Consider the following 15091-nt stretch of genomic DNA (forward strand, 5'->3'; position numbering starts at 1 on the left):
AGGTTTTGCAGAAGCACCTACTTTTACAAGGCTCATTATTTCATAATGAATGCATATGATCTGGTATGTAACTAAGCCATACAAAGCCACTCAGATCAAGGAGTTTACATTCCATCACTAAATATGTTAAAAAGCTGCATCTATTTAAAACCTACATGGAAAAGTCTAGTTTATCCCTGGGGGAAGCTGTTTAAAGGTATTTGGGTTCAAAAATGAAACTCAAGATTTAAGTGACATCTATTTAAAATATAGGTGTAAGGGGTAAGCCAATAGCTTGTAGGTTTACATAAGTCTATTCAATGCTACTATAAATTTTCATTTCATGAAAGAAAGTATTTGCTCTTAATGATTTGAAGTACAAAAAAAAGTCACAAACGCCTCAGTGCCGGCAGTGTCAATGCATCTATTGCCGGCAACAGATGCATACTTTGGATGGGGAGGGAGAGAAGTAGGTCCTAGTGTGATGGGTAGACTCAATTTACAATATAAATTCATTTTGGGCCCCATTAACTATACAAAGTATTTAAGATTTCAGAGATGAAACTCAGGCATTTCTTTCCCTTCCAAAGAAGGGATTTTCAAGAAGGCAGCAAAAAGTTAAGCTTTTTTCTACAAGGAAAGTCGGTCCCCCCCCCCCTTTTTTTTTTTAAAGGACAACTTTAAAACCTGCATATATAAAAAATATAAAAAGAATATAGGATTAGAGAGAACTTGGAATTTTATCAGAAGTTTGCCCAAAATTAAAAAGAGCACACATCTGTTTATGGGTACTAAAAATGTAGAACAGCACAATACTGTGATATTGGAGATCATGATACATTACCTGTACATATACGCAACTATTCATGTTATTGATAAACCTTTAGGACACTCAATTATACACCCAATGAAAACACCATTAAGAGTCTTTAGAACTGTCCCTTCCTCCTTCAGAAGGTGTTTCTATACACTAAATTTTCATCTAGTATCAGAGTACAGGAAACAGAATCCACAAGGTGCTTTAATTGATGAGACCTCAAGTGCTGTTTTTGTTTTGTTTTTTAAAAACCTTTTTGAATAGTAAACAGTTCATGGGAACCACACACAAATACTAAGACAGACGAGCTGTTATATTAAGTCTGTTGACTGGACTTGATATTTAGCCCACTGGTAACAGAGGAAGGTGTTTTACGACATGCTGGAGCAGCGTACTGAAGGAGAGCCCATCTGAGTCAATACTTTGTCCAACCATTGTAGAGGACCATTCAGATGCAGTTCAATCCAGCAAGGAGTGCTTGTTACTGTTTGCCGTCTGGAAAAGAAAGAGGAGAAAAGAAGTTACCAAGAGACTTTGGAAGCCTGTATGGGTGTGTTTCAAAAAAACAAAAACAAAACAAAAAAATGAGAGGACTCAAGCACTACAAAAATGAAACTTCTTTGCAAATATGTACAAGATACACCTGTACCTTAGGGGTTCATATTAATCTCCACATACACCAAGATTAAATTGGCTTTGTGGCTTTTGTTCCAACTGTCACATTAAAAGGAGATCAGCTTTACTTGTATATAGATTTATTTTTAAAACCAGACTGTCCACCCTACAAACTCAACCTGATACCCATATTTGAGTCAAGCTGATATTTAACTTCTCAAACTCACTAATATTAAAAAGTCCTGAAGGTGACATTAAGCACACAGGAAAAAGCTTAAGTAACCCCCTTGCCTTCAAAGGGTTTGCACAGGTAGTTGACTGGAACTCGACAAAACTATTTTATTATTTATGCACAAGGAATAGAACAACAGAGCCAATACAGCTAAGTAGTAGTAATACTCAACAGAGAGTCCTGTGGCACCTTTAAGACTAACCGAAGTATTGGAGCATAAGCTTTCGTGGGTGAATGCCCACTTCATCAGACGCAAGATCTTGCGTCTGATGAAGTGGGCATTCACCCACGAAAGCTTATGCTGCAATACTTCGGTTAGTCTTAAAGGTGCCACAGGACCCTCTGTTGCTTTTTACAGATTCAGACTAACACGGCTACCCCTCTGATACTTAGTAGTAATACTGTAACCAAAAGGAAGTGTCAGATCTGCTGATTATAAAAGTTGCTGCAGAGAAAAATTTAAGGAAGCTGTGCTAGATTTTGTCAGAAACAAGTGCATCATAACTGAGCGTGTGGTTACACAGGTTAAGTGTTATCTTACAGAAACACCAAACATCACCTCTGCTGATTTCCTGTAACTTCTCTGTAGTGTATTTTAATTTCCTCAAACAACTTCAAAATTTTATACTTATATAATAGACTAGGGTAATGTGTATTGCTTTTTATTTATGGCACTCTGTTGCTGAGGCGTTATTAAATTTTTAAAGTAATAATCTCAACCCCCAACACTCCTATTTTAGAGACCTGCTATTCAAAAGAGGTTCTCTCAAGTAATTTCTTAAGAGAAAAAGGTGGTATCCAAGTACAGGATGTACTATACCTGAGCAGTTATTTCACTTCACAGGTCTGTAGGAGATCAGGCCTTGAGTGGGTGGGGGCCAGACTCACAGGGAAATCCACAAGAGTTTTCCTGACCTAGGACTGCAGGATTAGGTCCACTGTTGCTAAGTAGTTTTATAGATTTTTTTCCTGGTATTTATAGCTACCTTACAGTCAAAATGAGGAGTCATAATGCAACAGAGCCAGCAGTTAAGCAAGCAATCCTGATGCCTTCTACTTTTGTCACCAGGACCACCACTACCAGTTTACAACATGCTTTTTTCTAACTTTAGTTGTATAAATAAGAGGAAGTGTAAAAGCAGAAAAAAAGTTATTAGACCAGCATCCCAACGGACCAAGGTGATATTTATTGTGATTTTACATTCTGTAGAAGAAATGAGGCAGTGTCCACTCTCTATCAGAGTGCATTCTGGACTACTTCGCCATCTTGATACTACTATATACTTATGCCAGAACAAAATGTTCCTGGCATAAAAATCTCCTCTCTCATCTCAAGGAAATACAATCCATTTAGTCCGAAGTCCTCTTTAAAACAGAACAGAAGTTCCATGTAGCCCATTACTAGATCTCCTCAACTGGACTACCTTTCTTCAAATAAAAAGGTACTAAAATTGGACAGCGAGTTCATGTGTTCTAACTTGGGCCCTATAATTGCTTCTTTGGATTCATGCAACACATACAAACCATCATGTCAAGCAAAGAAAGTAAACATTTTGTCTACCAAAACAGCCAGACCTACTACCAGACGGAAATGCGTTAATGCAAGCTTTTGATGTTGGGTTAGGCACTGATTCATCCTTGACCTTCCCAGGGCTGTAATTTTGGAAGTTTCACAAGGCTGATAAATTCTACTTAATTTCATCATCTTACATTTAGGCACCTCAGACCACTTACCTGAATCAAGATTATCCTGTATAGCTGTAAATATCCTCCTGCCTTAACTACACCACTCAGTGTCATCTACAAGTTTCATAATTTAAGTATTACAGACAACCCCAAGAGACTTCTCCAAGACCAATCATTTACATACAATCCTGTTTTTACTTTTACCTACAAATAGTCCTAACTCACCTTTGTTAACTAGCCCATAAAAAACTGGCAATGGCTTAAATTTGCTACTAGACAACATAGATTAGCCAGTTATCTTGCCTAGAAATGTTTATTATCCATAAGCCACCAAGAATTTAACATTCTCTGTCAAACATACAGATGCAGAGAAACTAGATTAGCATCCTTTCCTTTTCAGTAAGGAATAGTTACTTAGCCACTCTATCAATAGCTCCACTGGATCTTGCAGACCCAACTTTTATTAGCCATCTAAAATTACACACACACACACACACACACCTTACCACTGCAACCTTCTGCACACCCTTCTCTCTTTATGAAGCTCTGTGTTGCTTCAAGTTTTGTCTCTCTGTAGTTTGAACACTATTTTTAATCTCATTTAGCTATACTGATTTTAATGTTGTATTTAATTTTGCTTTAATGTACACATAATCCCTTTGAGCCAACTCCCAGCTCTAAACTTGGGCCAGTTTTCCCTCTAGTTTACCTCTTGCTAACAGAAGCACTTCCAGTTTATTCCATGACTCAAATTCCTCATTTTATCTCAGATCCCGATCTGAAACTTGGGACGGATCCATTTTTAAACCCAAATGATGACAAAGCATCAGTAGAACCTAGGCAGCATTAAATATACACCTTCAAAGCCTGAAATAATTCCATTTTACAGTAATTACATATTGTAGAGATGTTTCATATATCAATTCCCTATTCTTTCTGTGGAAAACTTCAGACATTTGAGGGGTTTTTTGTTTTTTTTGTTTTTTTTTTAAATTAATCACACTCCTCTCTCCCCAGGGACAAAGTAATCCAAATTTTTCTGTAGAGCTTCTCAGCTCATATAAATCAGATGCTGTTTGTCCTGGATTCCCATATTGTACTTTATAAAGAACCCTTTCCTCTATAGATTTAATTTGCCCTAATAGAGAACATAACTGGAATAAATTCAACAATGAATAAAAAGGAAAAAAATTTCCATTCATAAAACTGTTCTTACAGTTTTACTACACAAACACATACAAAGTTATCATATTCCTGCATAGTTAAGTTTTCCACAATGAGTTCCAAACTCTTTCCCATCTCCCAAACGTGCGTTCTCTAGCTGTTTTATTCTTTATAATACACTTATTGAAAGAGTCATTCCAAATTTATTCCTTGGTTACCGTCATTTGAAACCAACATCACATCTTAAGCAGCTCATTACACTCCATATGGAGCAGCACTGAGACACAATGGCTTTATGTAGATCTTACAAAAGGCAAGTAATCACAGCACAAACTTCAAAGTCACTAGATGGTGGACAGTGGTTCCACCACAGTAAGCAAGATCAGATGTAAGAAGTTAACTCTAATTTCTAGAACACCACACTTTTAGCAGAAAAGCTAGTTTCCTGCAATGCGAGACAAATTAACAGTGATCCATAAGGGTTTGAGAACACTCTCACTCCCATGGAAAAGACAGATTGACAGAACCAGAAGAGTACCCAGAAGCCACCTACTACAGGACAGGCACAACAAAGAAAATAACAGAACGCCACTAGCCGACACCTTCAGCCCCCAACTGAAACCTCTCCAGCGCATCATCAAAGATCTACAACCTATCCTGAAAGATGATCCCTCACTCTCACAGATCTTGCGAGACCGACCAGTCCTCGCTTACAGACAGCCTCCCAACCTTAAGCAAATACTCACCAGCAACCGCACACCATACAACAAAAACACTAACCCAGGAACCTATCCTTGCAACAAAGCCCGATGCCAGCTCTGTCCACATATCTATTCAAGTGACACCATCATAGGACCTAACCACGTCAGCCAGACCATCAGGGGCTCGTTCACCTGCACATCTACCAACGTGATATATGCCATCATGTGCCAGCAATGCCCCTCTGCCATGTACACTGGCCAAACTGGACAGTCTCTACGCAAAAGAATAAATGGACACAAATCTGACATAAGGAATCATAAGATTCAAAAACCAGTGGGAGAACACTTCAACCTCTCTAATCACTCAGTGACAGACTTGAAAGTGTCAGTTTTGCAACAAAAAAACTTCAAAAACAGACTCCAAAGAGAGACTGCTGAACTCGAATTAATATGCAAATTAAACACAATTAACTTAGGCCTAAACAGAGACTGGGAATGGTTGGGTCATTACACTAATTGAATTCCCCCCCCCCATGTTAAGTTCTCCTCACACCTTCTATGGGTCATCTCGATTACCACTTAAAAGTTTTTTCTTCTGCTGCTACTGATAGCTCAATCTCAATTGATTGGCCTCTTACAAGTGGTATGCGTACTTCCACCTTTTCATGTTCTCTGTATGTATAAATATCTTCTGTCTGTATGTTCCACTCTATGCATCTGAAGAAGTGAGCTGCAGCCCACGAAAGCTTATGCTGAAATAAATTTGTTAGTCTCTAAGGTGCCACAAGTACTCCTGTTCTTTTTACCTTTTCTGTAACTGGTTTTCTTTGAGATGTGTTGCTCATGTCTATTCCACAATGCACGTGGCGAGCACGCACACCTACTGGTGCCGGAAGTTTTTCCCCTAGCAGTACCCGTAGGGGAACACCCTAGCGACCCCTGGAGTGGCGCCTCCATGGCGCGGTATAAGGGGCGCTGCGCACTCCCCTCACCCTCAGTTCCTTCTTGCCAGACAACTCCAACAGAGGGGAAGGAGAGCGGGATGTGGAATAGACATGAGCAACACATCTCGAAGAACACCAGTTACGGAAAGGTAACTGGCTTTTCTTCTTCAAGTTATTGCTCATGTGTATTCCACAATAGGTGATTCCAAGCTATATCTGTTGGAGGTGGGAAGGAGTTCACAAACTCTCGGGAGGGAGAACGGCCCTGCCAAACCCAGCATCCTCCCTGGACTGAGAGACAATCGCATAATGCGAGGTGAACGTGTGAATTGATGACCACGTGGCAGCCCTACAAATGTCCTGAATGGGGACATGGGCCAAAAAGGCAGCTGACGAGGCCTGTGCCTAGTAGAATGCACCTTCACAATTGGTGGCAGAGGGATTCCCACCAGGTCATAACAGGTACGGATGCACGAGGTGGTCCAGTTGGAGAGCCACTGAGTGAAGATCGGCCGACCTTTCATGCGCTCGGCCAAGGCGATGAACAGTTGCGAGGACTTTCTGAACGGCTTAGTCCGCTCCAGGTAAAAAGCCAGAGTCCGTCTCACATCCAGGGTGTGGAGGTGGTGCTCCTCACTGGACGCATGGGGCTTGGGGCAGAGGACCGGCAGAAAAATGTCCTGACCCATTTGATAGGCGGAGACCACCTTCGGGAGGAACGAAGGGTGTGGGCGGAGCTGGACCTTATCTTTATGAACACCATGTATGGGGGCTTGGAGGTCAGGGCCCTGAGTTCCGAGACCCACCTAACCGACATGATCGCAACCAGGAAGGCCACCTTCCACAAGAGGTGAGACCAGGAGCACATGGCTAGCGACTCAAACAGGGGCGCCGTGAGACGGGCCAACACCAGGTTTAGGTCCCACTGTGGGACTCAGGGCCTAACATATGGGAAGAGATGATCCAACCCCTTAAGGAATCGGCCAGTCATAGCATGGGAGACTACCATGTGACCCTGCACCAGCAGACGGAAGGCCGATATGGTCGCCAGGTGCACCTTGACTGATGAGGGCACCAGACCCTGGACTCTAAGGTGAAGGAGATAGTCCAGAATAAGCTGGATCGGGGCGGCCACTGGGGAAACGCCCCGCTCATCCGCCCATCTGGAAAACCAAGACCACTTTGCCAAGTAGGCTCGGCAAGTGGAGGGCCACCTGCTTTCTAGGACGACGCACTGAACCCCTTCCAAGCACGTCCTTTCCTCCCTACCTAACCATTGAGCAGCCACGCCGTAGGTGGTGGACAGCCGCTAGGTTGGGGTGGAGGAGGGTGCCCTGGTCCTGGGAGAGCAGGTCCGGGTGGGACGGCAACGGCCACAGCGGGGCGACCACCAGGCCCGTGAGGGTCCCGTACCAATGCTGCCTGGGCCATGCCGGGGCAAATCAGAAGGATCCGGGCCTTATCCGTCTTTATCTTTTCCAGGACCTTGTCAATCAGTGGGAATGGGGGAAGGCATAGAGAAACTGGCTTGACCAGGACAGGAGGAAGGCATCGGAGATAGCGCCCCGTACCAGCCCTCCCCAGAGCAGAACCGGGGACAGCGATGGTTCTGCCGAGTCGCGAACAGGTCCACCCAGGGAGTTCCCCACACTTGGAAAAGTCTGTGCACCACCTCTGGGTGGAGAGACCACTCGTGCTGAGAGGAGAAGTCCCTGCTCAAGTGATCCACCCGTGCGTTCCAGGCACCCAGCAGATGGACGGTCTGTAGGCAGATGCTGTGGGCTATACAGAAGTCCCACAGCCTGAGGGCTTCGCGGCAGAGGGCAGAGGATCGGGCCCCGCTTTGCCTGTTGATGTAGAACATCGAGGCTGTGTTGTCCGTGAGGACCCTGCCCACCCAGCCCTCCAGGTGCGAGCGGAAGGCCATGCACACCAGCCGTACCGCCCTGAGCTCCTTGAAGTTTATGTGGAGGGTCAGATCCTGAGCCGACCACAGACTTTGGGTCTGAACATTCCCCACATGGGCCCCGCATCCCAGGTCCAAAGCGTCGGACACCAGTTCCAGCGATGGGGCCCTGCCCCCGAACGGGATCCCTTGGAGCATGTTTCTCCGGGAGGACCACCACTGTAGGGAGATGATCACTGGCTCGGTCACCGTGAGGACTTTGTCTATCCTGTCCCTGGCCTGGGAGAACCCCGAGGCCAACCAGAGCTGGGCCTCATCCTGAGTCTGGCGTGACGGACCACATACGTACACACCGACATGTGACCCAAGAGCTGGAGGCATGCTCTGGCTGTTGTCACCGGAAACCTTGTGACCGTGTCGATGAGCCCCTTCAGGGTCTCGAACCTGTCCGGTGGGAGGGAGGCTCTGGCCGACGAGGTGTCCAGGACCGCGCCGATAAACTCTATGCATTGTACCGGGACTAAAGTGGATTTGGAGTTGTTTACCAATCGGCCCAAAGTGGTGCATGTGGACAGGAGTGCCACGTGATCCCGCACCTGCGACCGGGAGCTGCCCTTGACCAACCAGTCATCCAGATGGGGAAGATCTGGACTCCCCGGCGCCTGGTCGCCACCACCAACGTACATTTCATGAATACCCTGGGGGCAGTGGATAGGCCAAACAGGAGGACCGTATATTGGTAGTGTTCCTGTCCCACCGTGAAATGGAGGAAGCGTCTGTGGTCCTCGAATATATGAATGTGGAAGTACGTGCCCTGCAGATCGGGGGCAGCGTACCAGTCCCCGGAATCCAGGGAGGGGATGATGGAGGCCAGGGAGACCATGCAGAAATTGAGCTTCACTATGTACTGGTTCAGGCCTCACAGGTCCACGATGGACCTGAGCCCCCCTTTGGCCTTCAGGATAAGGAAATAGCACCCCATGCCTTTGAACTCCCCCAGTACCGCTTCCACCGTTCCTAGGCCCAGGAGCTGTGTCCGTTTCCTCCTCTCCCCCCCCCCCCACCCCGGCGCTCGAGAAGAGCCTCGTGCAAGGGGTCCCCCAGGAGGGACGAGGGGTGGTTGGGCAGGAAGGAAGTAAACTGGAGGGTGTAGCCCCAGGAGATGGTGTTGAGGACCCATCAGTCCGAGGTTAGCTGCGACCACTCAGGGAGGAAAGCATGCAACCGATTGGAGAAGGGAAGCGTTATTGAGGGTGGATCCCTGATGAGAACTGGATTTATTGAGTGGATCCCTAATGACCCCGGGCGTCCGTCAAAACTCCCTTTTCCCTGCTTGCTTGCCCTTGGAGGACCCAGGCTGGGGGGCAGGCCGAGACTGCCTCTGTGGGAGCCTCTTATAGCCCCGCGACTTCTTATAAACGGTTTCGTATTTTGAATGGGTGGCCTGAGCGGGAGTCTGCTGCGGCTTGAACTTAAGTTTAGCCAGAGCCGGAACACAGAGACCCAGAGTCTGGAGAGTCGTGCGGGAGTCTTTCAGGCCATGCAGCTTTGTATCCGTTTGTGCCGCAAACACAGCTTTGCCATCAAACAGGAGGTCCTGCAGGGAGGTCTGCGCCTCACTGGACAGCCCAAAGAGCAGAAGCCACGACGCCCTTCTCATGGACACCGCAGAGGCCATGGACCGCGCAGCTGTGTCCACTGCATCCGAAGCTGCCTGCAAGGCTGCCCTGGCAGCCGCTGTGCCCTCCTCCACCAGTGCTTTGAACTCCTTCCTGTCGCACTCCTGGAGGGAGTCCTCGAACTAGGGCAGGGAGCCCCACAGATTAAACTCATACCGGCCCAGGAGAGCCTGGTGGTTCGCCACCTCTAACTGGAAGCTCGAGGACGAATAAATTTTTCTTCCAAATGAGTCCAGCCTCCTTGAATCTTTATTTTTCGGGGTACGGGCTGGTTGGCCCTCCGTTCCGTGTGGTTGACCGACTCGACCACCAGGGAGTTAGGAGCAGGGTGTGTGTATAAGTATTCATGCCCTTTGGCAGAAACAAAATACTTGCGTTCCGGTCTCTTAGAGATGGGGGCCAATGAGACCAGGGTTTGCCACAGGGCATTTGAAATTTTCGCCATCCCTTCGTGGAGAAGCAAGGCCACCCTGCCCGGTGCCGAGGAGGACAGCACATTAAACAGGGAGTCCGAGGGCTCCTCCATCTCCTCTGCTTGGAGGTGGAAGCTTGATGCCACCCGGTTTAAGAGTTCTTGGTGGGCCTTAAAGTCCTCCTGCGGGACAGAGGGAGGAGGAGCTGTAATCGCCTCATCCGGGGAGGGTGAGGAAGCCAGCGCGGTACTTTGTGTGTCCACGGGCACCGGAAGGTCCACGACCTGGTCGGTCTCCGGGCACGGTGCCAAGGATGTACGTCCTACCAACTCCTTCCTCGGAGATCTGGAAAGGGAGGCAGCTGGTCCTTCTGAGGCTCCGGCCACTGAGCGAGCCCCCACCGCGGGCTGTGTCGGGGGCCACGGTGCCCACTGGTACCATTGGGCCGGCCACGGAGCCCAGTGCCACTGCACCTGCTGTGGCACCGGCGAAGCCAGCTGTTCGGCCTGGCCCATCGATGGACAACTACAAAGGCTGACATATGACGTGCCGCTGTCCCTGGACCAGGAGGAGCGGCGGCGCCGGGAGCAATGCCGACCATGGGACCGGTACCGTCAGTAACAGCTGCTCCGTGATCGGCTACGGTGGGTGGACCCACGACGGCGAGACGACGGCGATCAACGCCCAGGGCTATGGGGGTGGTGTCATGGCAGGGTCCTAGAGCGAGACACTGAACAGGAATGACGTCGAAGTTCGTGCCATGACCGGCTGCAATAACCCCTCCGAGACAAGGACCTTTGGCAACATCTGCCTCGGTCCTGTCAGTGTTTGCTCCTCGAGGCGGAGCGGTGCTGAGAGTCTCGGTCAGATGGAACCCAGACAGCCTGGTGGGCTTCGAGGGCGATCCACGTGGATTTTGCCCTGAATGGACGCTGGGCGGAGAACGGCGGCAGGAATGTTCCCTTGACCAAGACCGGTACTGAGCCGGGGGTGACTGCAGCGATCCCAGCGGTGGCTTGCCTCAGGAGCGCAGGGCCGACAGCGGCGGTGCTCCTGGTACTGGCATGAACATAACATCCCGGGCCACCTGCAGTACCTCCGGTGTGGAGGGCATCCAGACACCGGGGAGGCCTGCTCCGAATAGGCCAGGCTACTCCGCTCGACTTGAGTCGGAGGCCTAGAGGCCAGGGTGGAATCGAGGACTGCTCAACATGGGTCTAGCCTCTGTCCCAGGTTTACTCCGGGTGCTGCGGCGAAGAAGGCCTCTTCCTAGCCTTCTTGGCGTGCCCCGTGGACTGGGAGCAGTGCCGACTAGTCGATGGCACCGAAGGGTCGCCGCCGACTCCATCAGAATAGCCCAGAGCCTAAAGTCCCTTTCTCTCTAGGTCCGAGGCTTAAACGACTTGCAAATCTTGCAGCGATCGCTGAGATGGGTTTCCCTAAACAGTGTAAACAGTCTGCGTGCGGATCACTCACTGGCATAGATTGCCTACAAGTGTCGCACGACTTAAAACCCGGGGCACAGGGCAGACCCCAGCCCGAGCGCTCTAACTAGACTAACTACAGGTACTATACACTGAACAAACAAGCAGTTTTGGGGATGACCTACAGCAAAGCTGGAGCAGAGCAGTTCCGAAGCACCTTCACTGACAGCAAGAAGGAACTGAGGGTGGGGGGAGGCGCCACTCCAGGGGTCGCTATGGCTCTCCCCTATGGGTACTGCTAGGGGAAAAACTTCCGGCACCGGTGCACATGGCGAGCATGCACACCTATTGTGGAATACACATAAGCAATCACACGAAGAAGAAACATAATTGTATTCTCTTGTTTTATTTGCCGACAGTGTATTCTTAACGGTGGTGGCAGTCTAATCATCTGCCTTTCAAGCTGGGGCATTAGTGAGACAGGAGGAAGGGGAGAAAATTGATTAGAGTAAATTTAAAAGTAAAAATGAATGTTTCATACCTGTATTCAGCCCCCCATCCTTTAACAAAACTCATTCTTATGGTACACATTCTAGTTAGCTGATACACTGCTTCAAAACCCTGATTCACAGATTGAGCCAGAAGAGCAGCAAATTCCTGGTTATTAAAGATCTTCAGGTTGCATCCTATGAAGAGAAAAAAGTTTAGAAAACTACTGCCTAGGGATACTTGCAGGCTTTCCTAAAAGGTTAATGTGAAGAGCCAACTTCTAGAAGTTAATAGGAAGACAATGCATTTAAATTTACTCGATTTCTTGATTAGTATGCCTTGTACTTGTGCTCTTACCTGGTGGAATTTTGCACACCGTTGCAGGATGCCAGCCATATCTTTGATTACAATTGGGGCTCTGAACAAAGATTGCGCTATCACTTAGGCACTCAGCAAAAACTTCCCCACCAATGTAATACAGACGCACTCCCCTTCCTGAAACAAGATTAGTAGAAGCTTCACTTATGATATGATCTGAACTGGTTGACACATTAGAAGACTGCTTTATTTCACTGAGGGCCAACTTTTTTTTTTTCCCCCTCAGAACTGCAAGGTGAATCAGTTAAACTGGCAATATGGCCATATTGCCAGCTGACACCTGTAGGGAGAGCAGGATGTGGCTAAGAAAAATTCCTCCTCCCACAACCCTAGAATATGTTGTTCTTGAATGAGAGAATTTCTTGTCAAGAACAGACTTTCTTTTCTTCCTTTTATTTAGTACTTTGAGACAAAGCAATCAGAATCAAAGTTTGAAGGCAATGTTGATTCCTCACATACTCTCTCTCTTGAAGCAATACTTGCAATTAAAACAAGTAGATTAACTTTCTTATTAAATCTTGTTCATTTTAGTATAAATACTAGTGTGGTAGGTGAAGCAGCATGTGCCACAATACTCTGAAGAAGAACAAGAACAAGGCTCATGGATAGTCTGCTACTTCCTCTCACCTCCAAGGCCTTCCTCACACTGCATAGACTCCTGCCCCACCCCTACCCCAGTTTGTCAAAGGAGTAAGAGCACAGGCACCACAGGACTTCATTTGGCTCTTACGAAAAGGCAGCCTCTTCCTGCTCATCCTTAGTATGAACTAGCTCTCCTGTCTAGAAAAATACCTGATCTGAATTAGTTATTTTCATATGAATGACATACATTAGAAATAGCTTGCCATTAGAAATATATTGTAATAGCTCATTCAGCCAGGAGACACACTATGAAAAGTGATTTTTATTTTTTTGTAATTCCATTTAAAAAAAAATATATTTGCTTATTGTTCTAGGGGTTCCCAATTGGAATTTTTGTATTGACAGTTTTGCTTGAGCAGTTAAATTGTATGCTGGTAGTTCCCAAAAATCTAAAGTTTTCAAAAACAACTGACTTTTAAACCACAATTGCTTTTTGAAAGTTTTGATTTAACATGAAAGATTTCACAAAAAATCCACATTGAAATCCAGCAAAATAGAAGTTTAAGGTTTGCAAGTCGACTTCTGCCCCTCCCCCAACCCCAACAGCTCTAATGAAAGGCCAGAATCAAGATGGTATGCTGCAAACTTCAGTAACTGTTCCTGTGAAATTTTTAACAATGTCAAATTAGCACAGTTTTAAGACTAGTTTCAGCTTTATCTGGAAGTGGTAAATTGTCTTGTATTCTTGCCTACCTTTGGAATGTAAAAACACAATTTAGTACTGCTAGTATTTTATTAAATATTGCTTGTTTAGTTTATTGTTCTGATTTAATAATTTCCAAGTCCTATGCTGATCCAATTTAAGTTGTAACACTCAGAACTTAGCAAAAACCACACAGATCTATTCAATTAAGTGCCATTACCCTTAAAGAGATAGTTACAAGATTTAAGAATATACCTATGTGTCGCCTTGTCATTTCCACCGTGGCATTTCTGTTAACGTTGGAGAGCAAACCTAGACAAAATCTTTCTGAATTTGATGGATCTGTAAAACCATCTACAGTCAACGAAGGCTGTGATGCATGGAAGGTTTCTCCCACTCTCTGATTCAGTTCATAATACGCTATTGAACACCAAAACGCAGGCTCTGAATAAGTAACTGGCTGTAAGTCTGAAAACAAGAAAAAGTGAGAATTCCTGTGATAATGAAACAGATGTTTAAAAATATATAGTTATTGATTCAGATTGATTTGTCTTTGATTATAGCTCATGAGCTATAATCAATCAGTAAGTTTTCATTTTCCATAGATCATGCAGAGAGAATTTGCTCCTCACAGTCCATATTCTGCATAGGAACATAAAAACTGCTATACTGGACTAATTATCTGTCCAGTCCAGTATCCTGTCACTCAGTGGCAAGTAACAAATGCTACAGAAATAGTTATGGGATAGCCTGACCACAAAAAAAAAGTTTCCTCTCAAGCCAACCTATAACTATTGGTCGTTATGTCCTGAAGCACGTGTTTTTAATATCCCTTCATCACCACGCCCCCCCTCCTCCCCCTGCCCTCCCCTCCCCGCAAGTATGTACTGTAACAACACTGAGCTACTCCTGTTATCCAAATGAATGGGTAATGCCTTATCAGTTTTAAAACTATTGCTTTTTAAAAGTAATATCCTCTTATCCTTGTATTATGAAAAGTTAATAGAAGCTCCCAATGTATCTTCCATATAAAATCCTTATTTTGTACACTTTTATAACGTACAGTGTTTGTCTCTGAGAACAAGCCCAGTCCCTTCAATCTCTTTCGATTAGTTTTTCCATGCCCCTAGTCATTCTCACGCATCTCTAAACCCTCTAATCCAGGTGAGGGAACACCCTCACATGATCACTGCTTACTCAGTAGATTTGAGCAACTGCTGTTTATAACTGAGGAAATAAAAGAGTGGGGTAAAATTGTATCCAGTAGAGTATTAGTTTAAAATTCTACGTTGAATGTCCAAAACACAGGGCCACTGATAAGAATATTGGGGTCTTAGGGAGAAACCCTTGCCTTTCTACACTGTCCTATTTGATTGTTA

At 46.1% G+C, this 15091-nt stretch overlaps 1 protein-coding gene across 4 annotated transcripts in view; it reads right to left on the reverse strand.

The window, feature by feature from the left end:
* Window positions 1–635: 635 nt before the first annotated feature.
* Window positions 636–15091, reverse strand: part of SMAD2 (SMAD family member 2) — a 73266-nt gene continuing 58810 nt past the window's right edge. For 2 of the 4 annotated variants that reach the window (XM_065407080.1, XM_065407079.1), the window contains 4 exons: window positions 13968–14180; window positions 12407–12544; window positions 12102–12246; window positions 636–1291 (listed from right to left, as the gene is read on the reverse strand). In XM_065407080.1, the coding sequence (XP_065263152.1) occupies window positions 1168–1291; window positions 12102–12246; window positions 12407–12544; window positions 13968–14180 (620 nt within the window). In that variant the 3' untranslated portion in view covers window positions 636–1167. The remainder of the gene's footprint in view (window positions 1292–12101; window positions 12247–12406; window positions 12545–13967; window positions 14181–15091) is intronic. The other 2 variants (XM_065407078.1, XM_065407077.1) reach the window with 1 other exon arrangement.

Source organism: Emys orbicularis, chromosome 6 (genome assembly GCF_028017835.1).
Source record: "Emys orbicularis isolate rEmyOrb1 chromosome 6, rEmyOrb1.hap1, whole genome shotgun sequence".
Taxonomy (NCBI): domain Eukaryota; kingdom Metazoa; phylum Chordata; order Testudines; family Emydidae; genus Emys; species Emys orbicularis.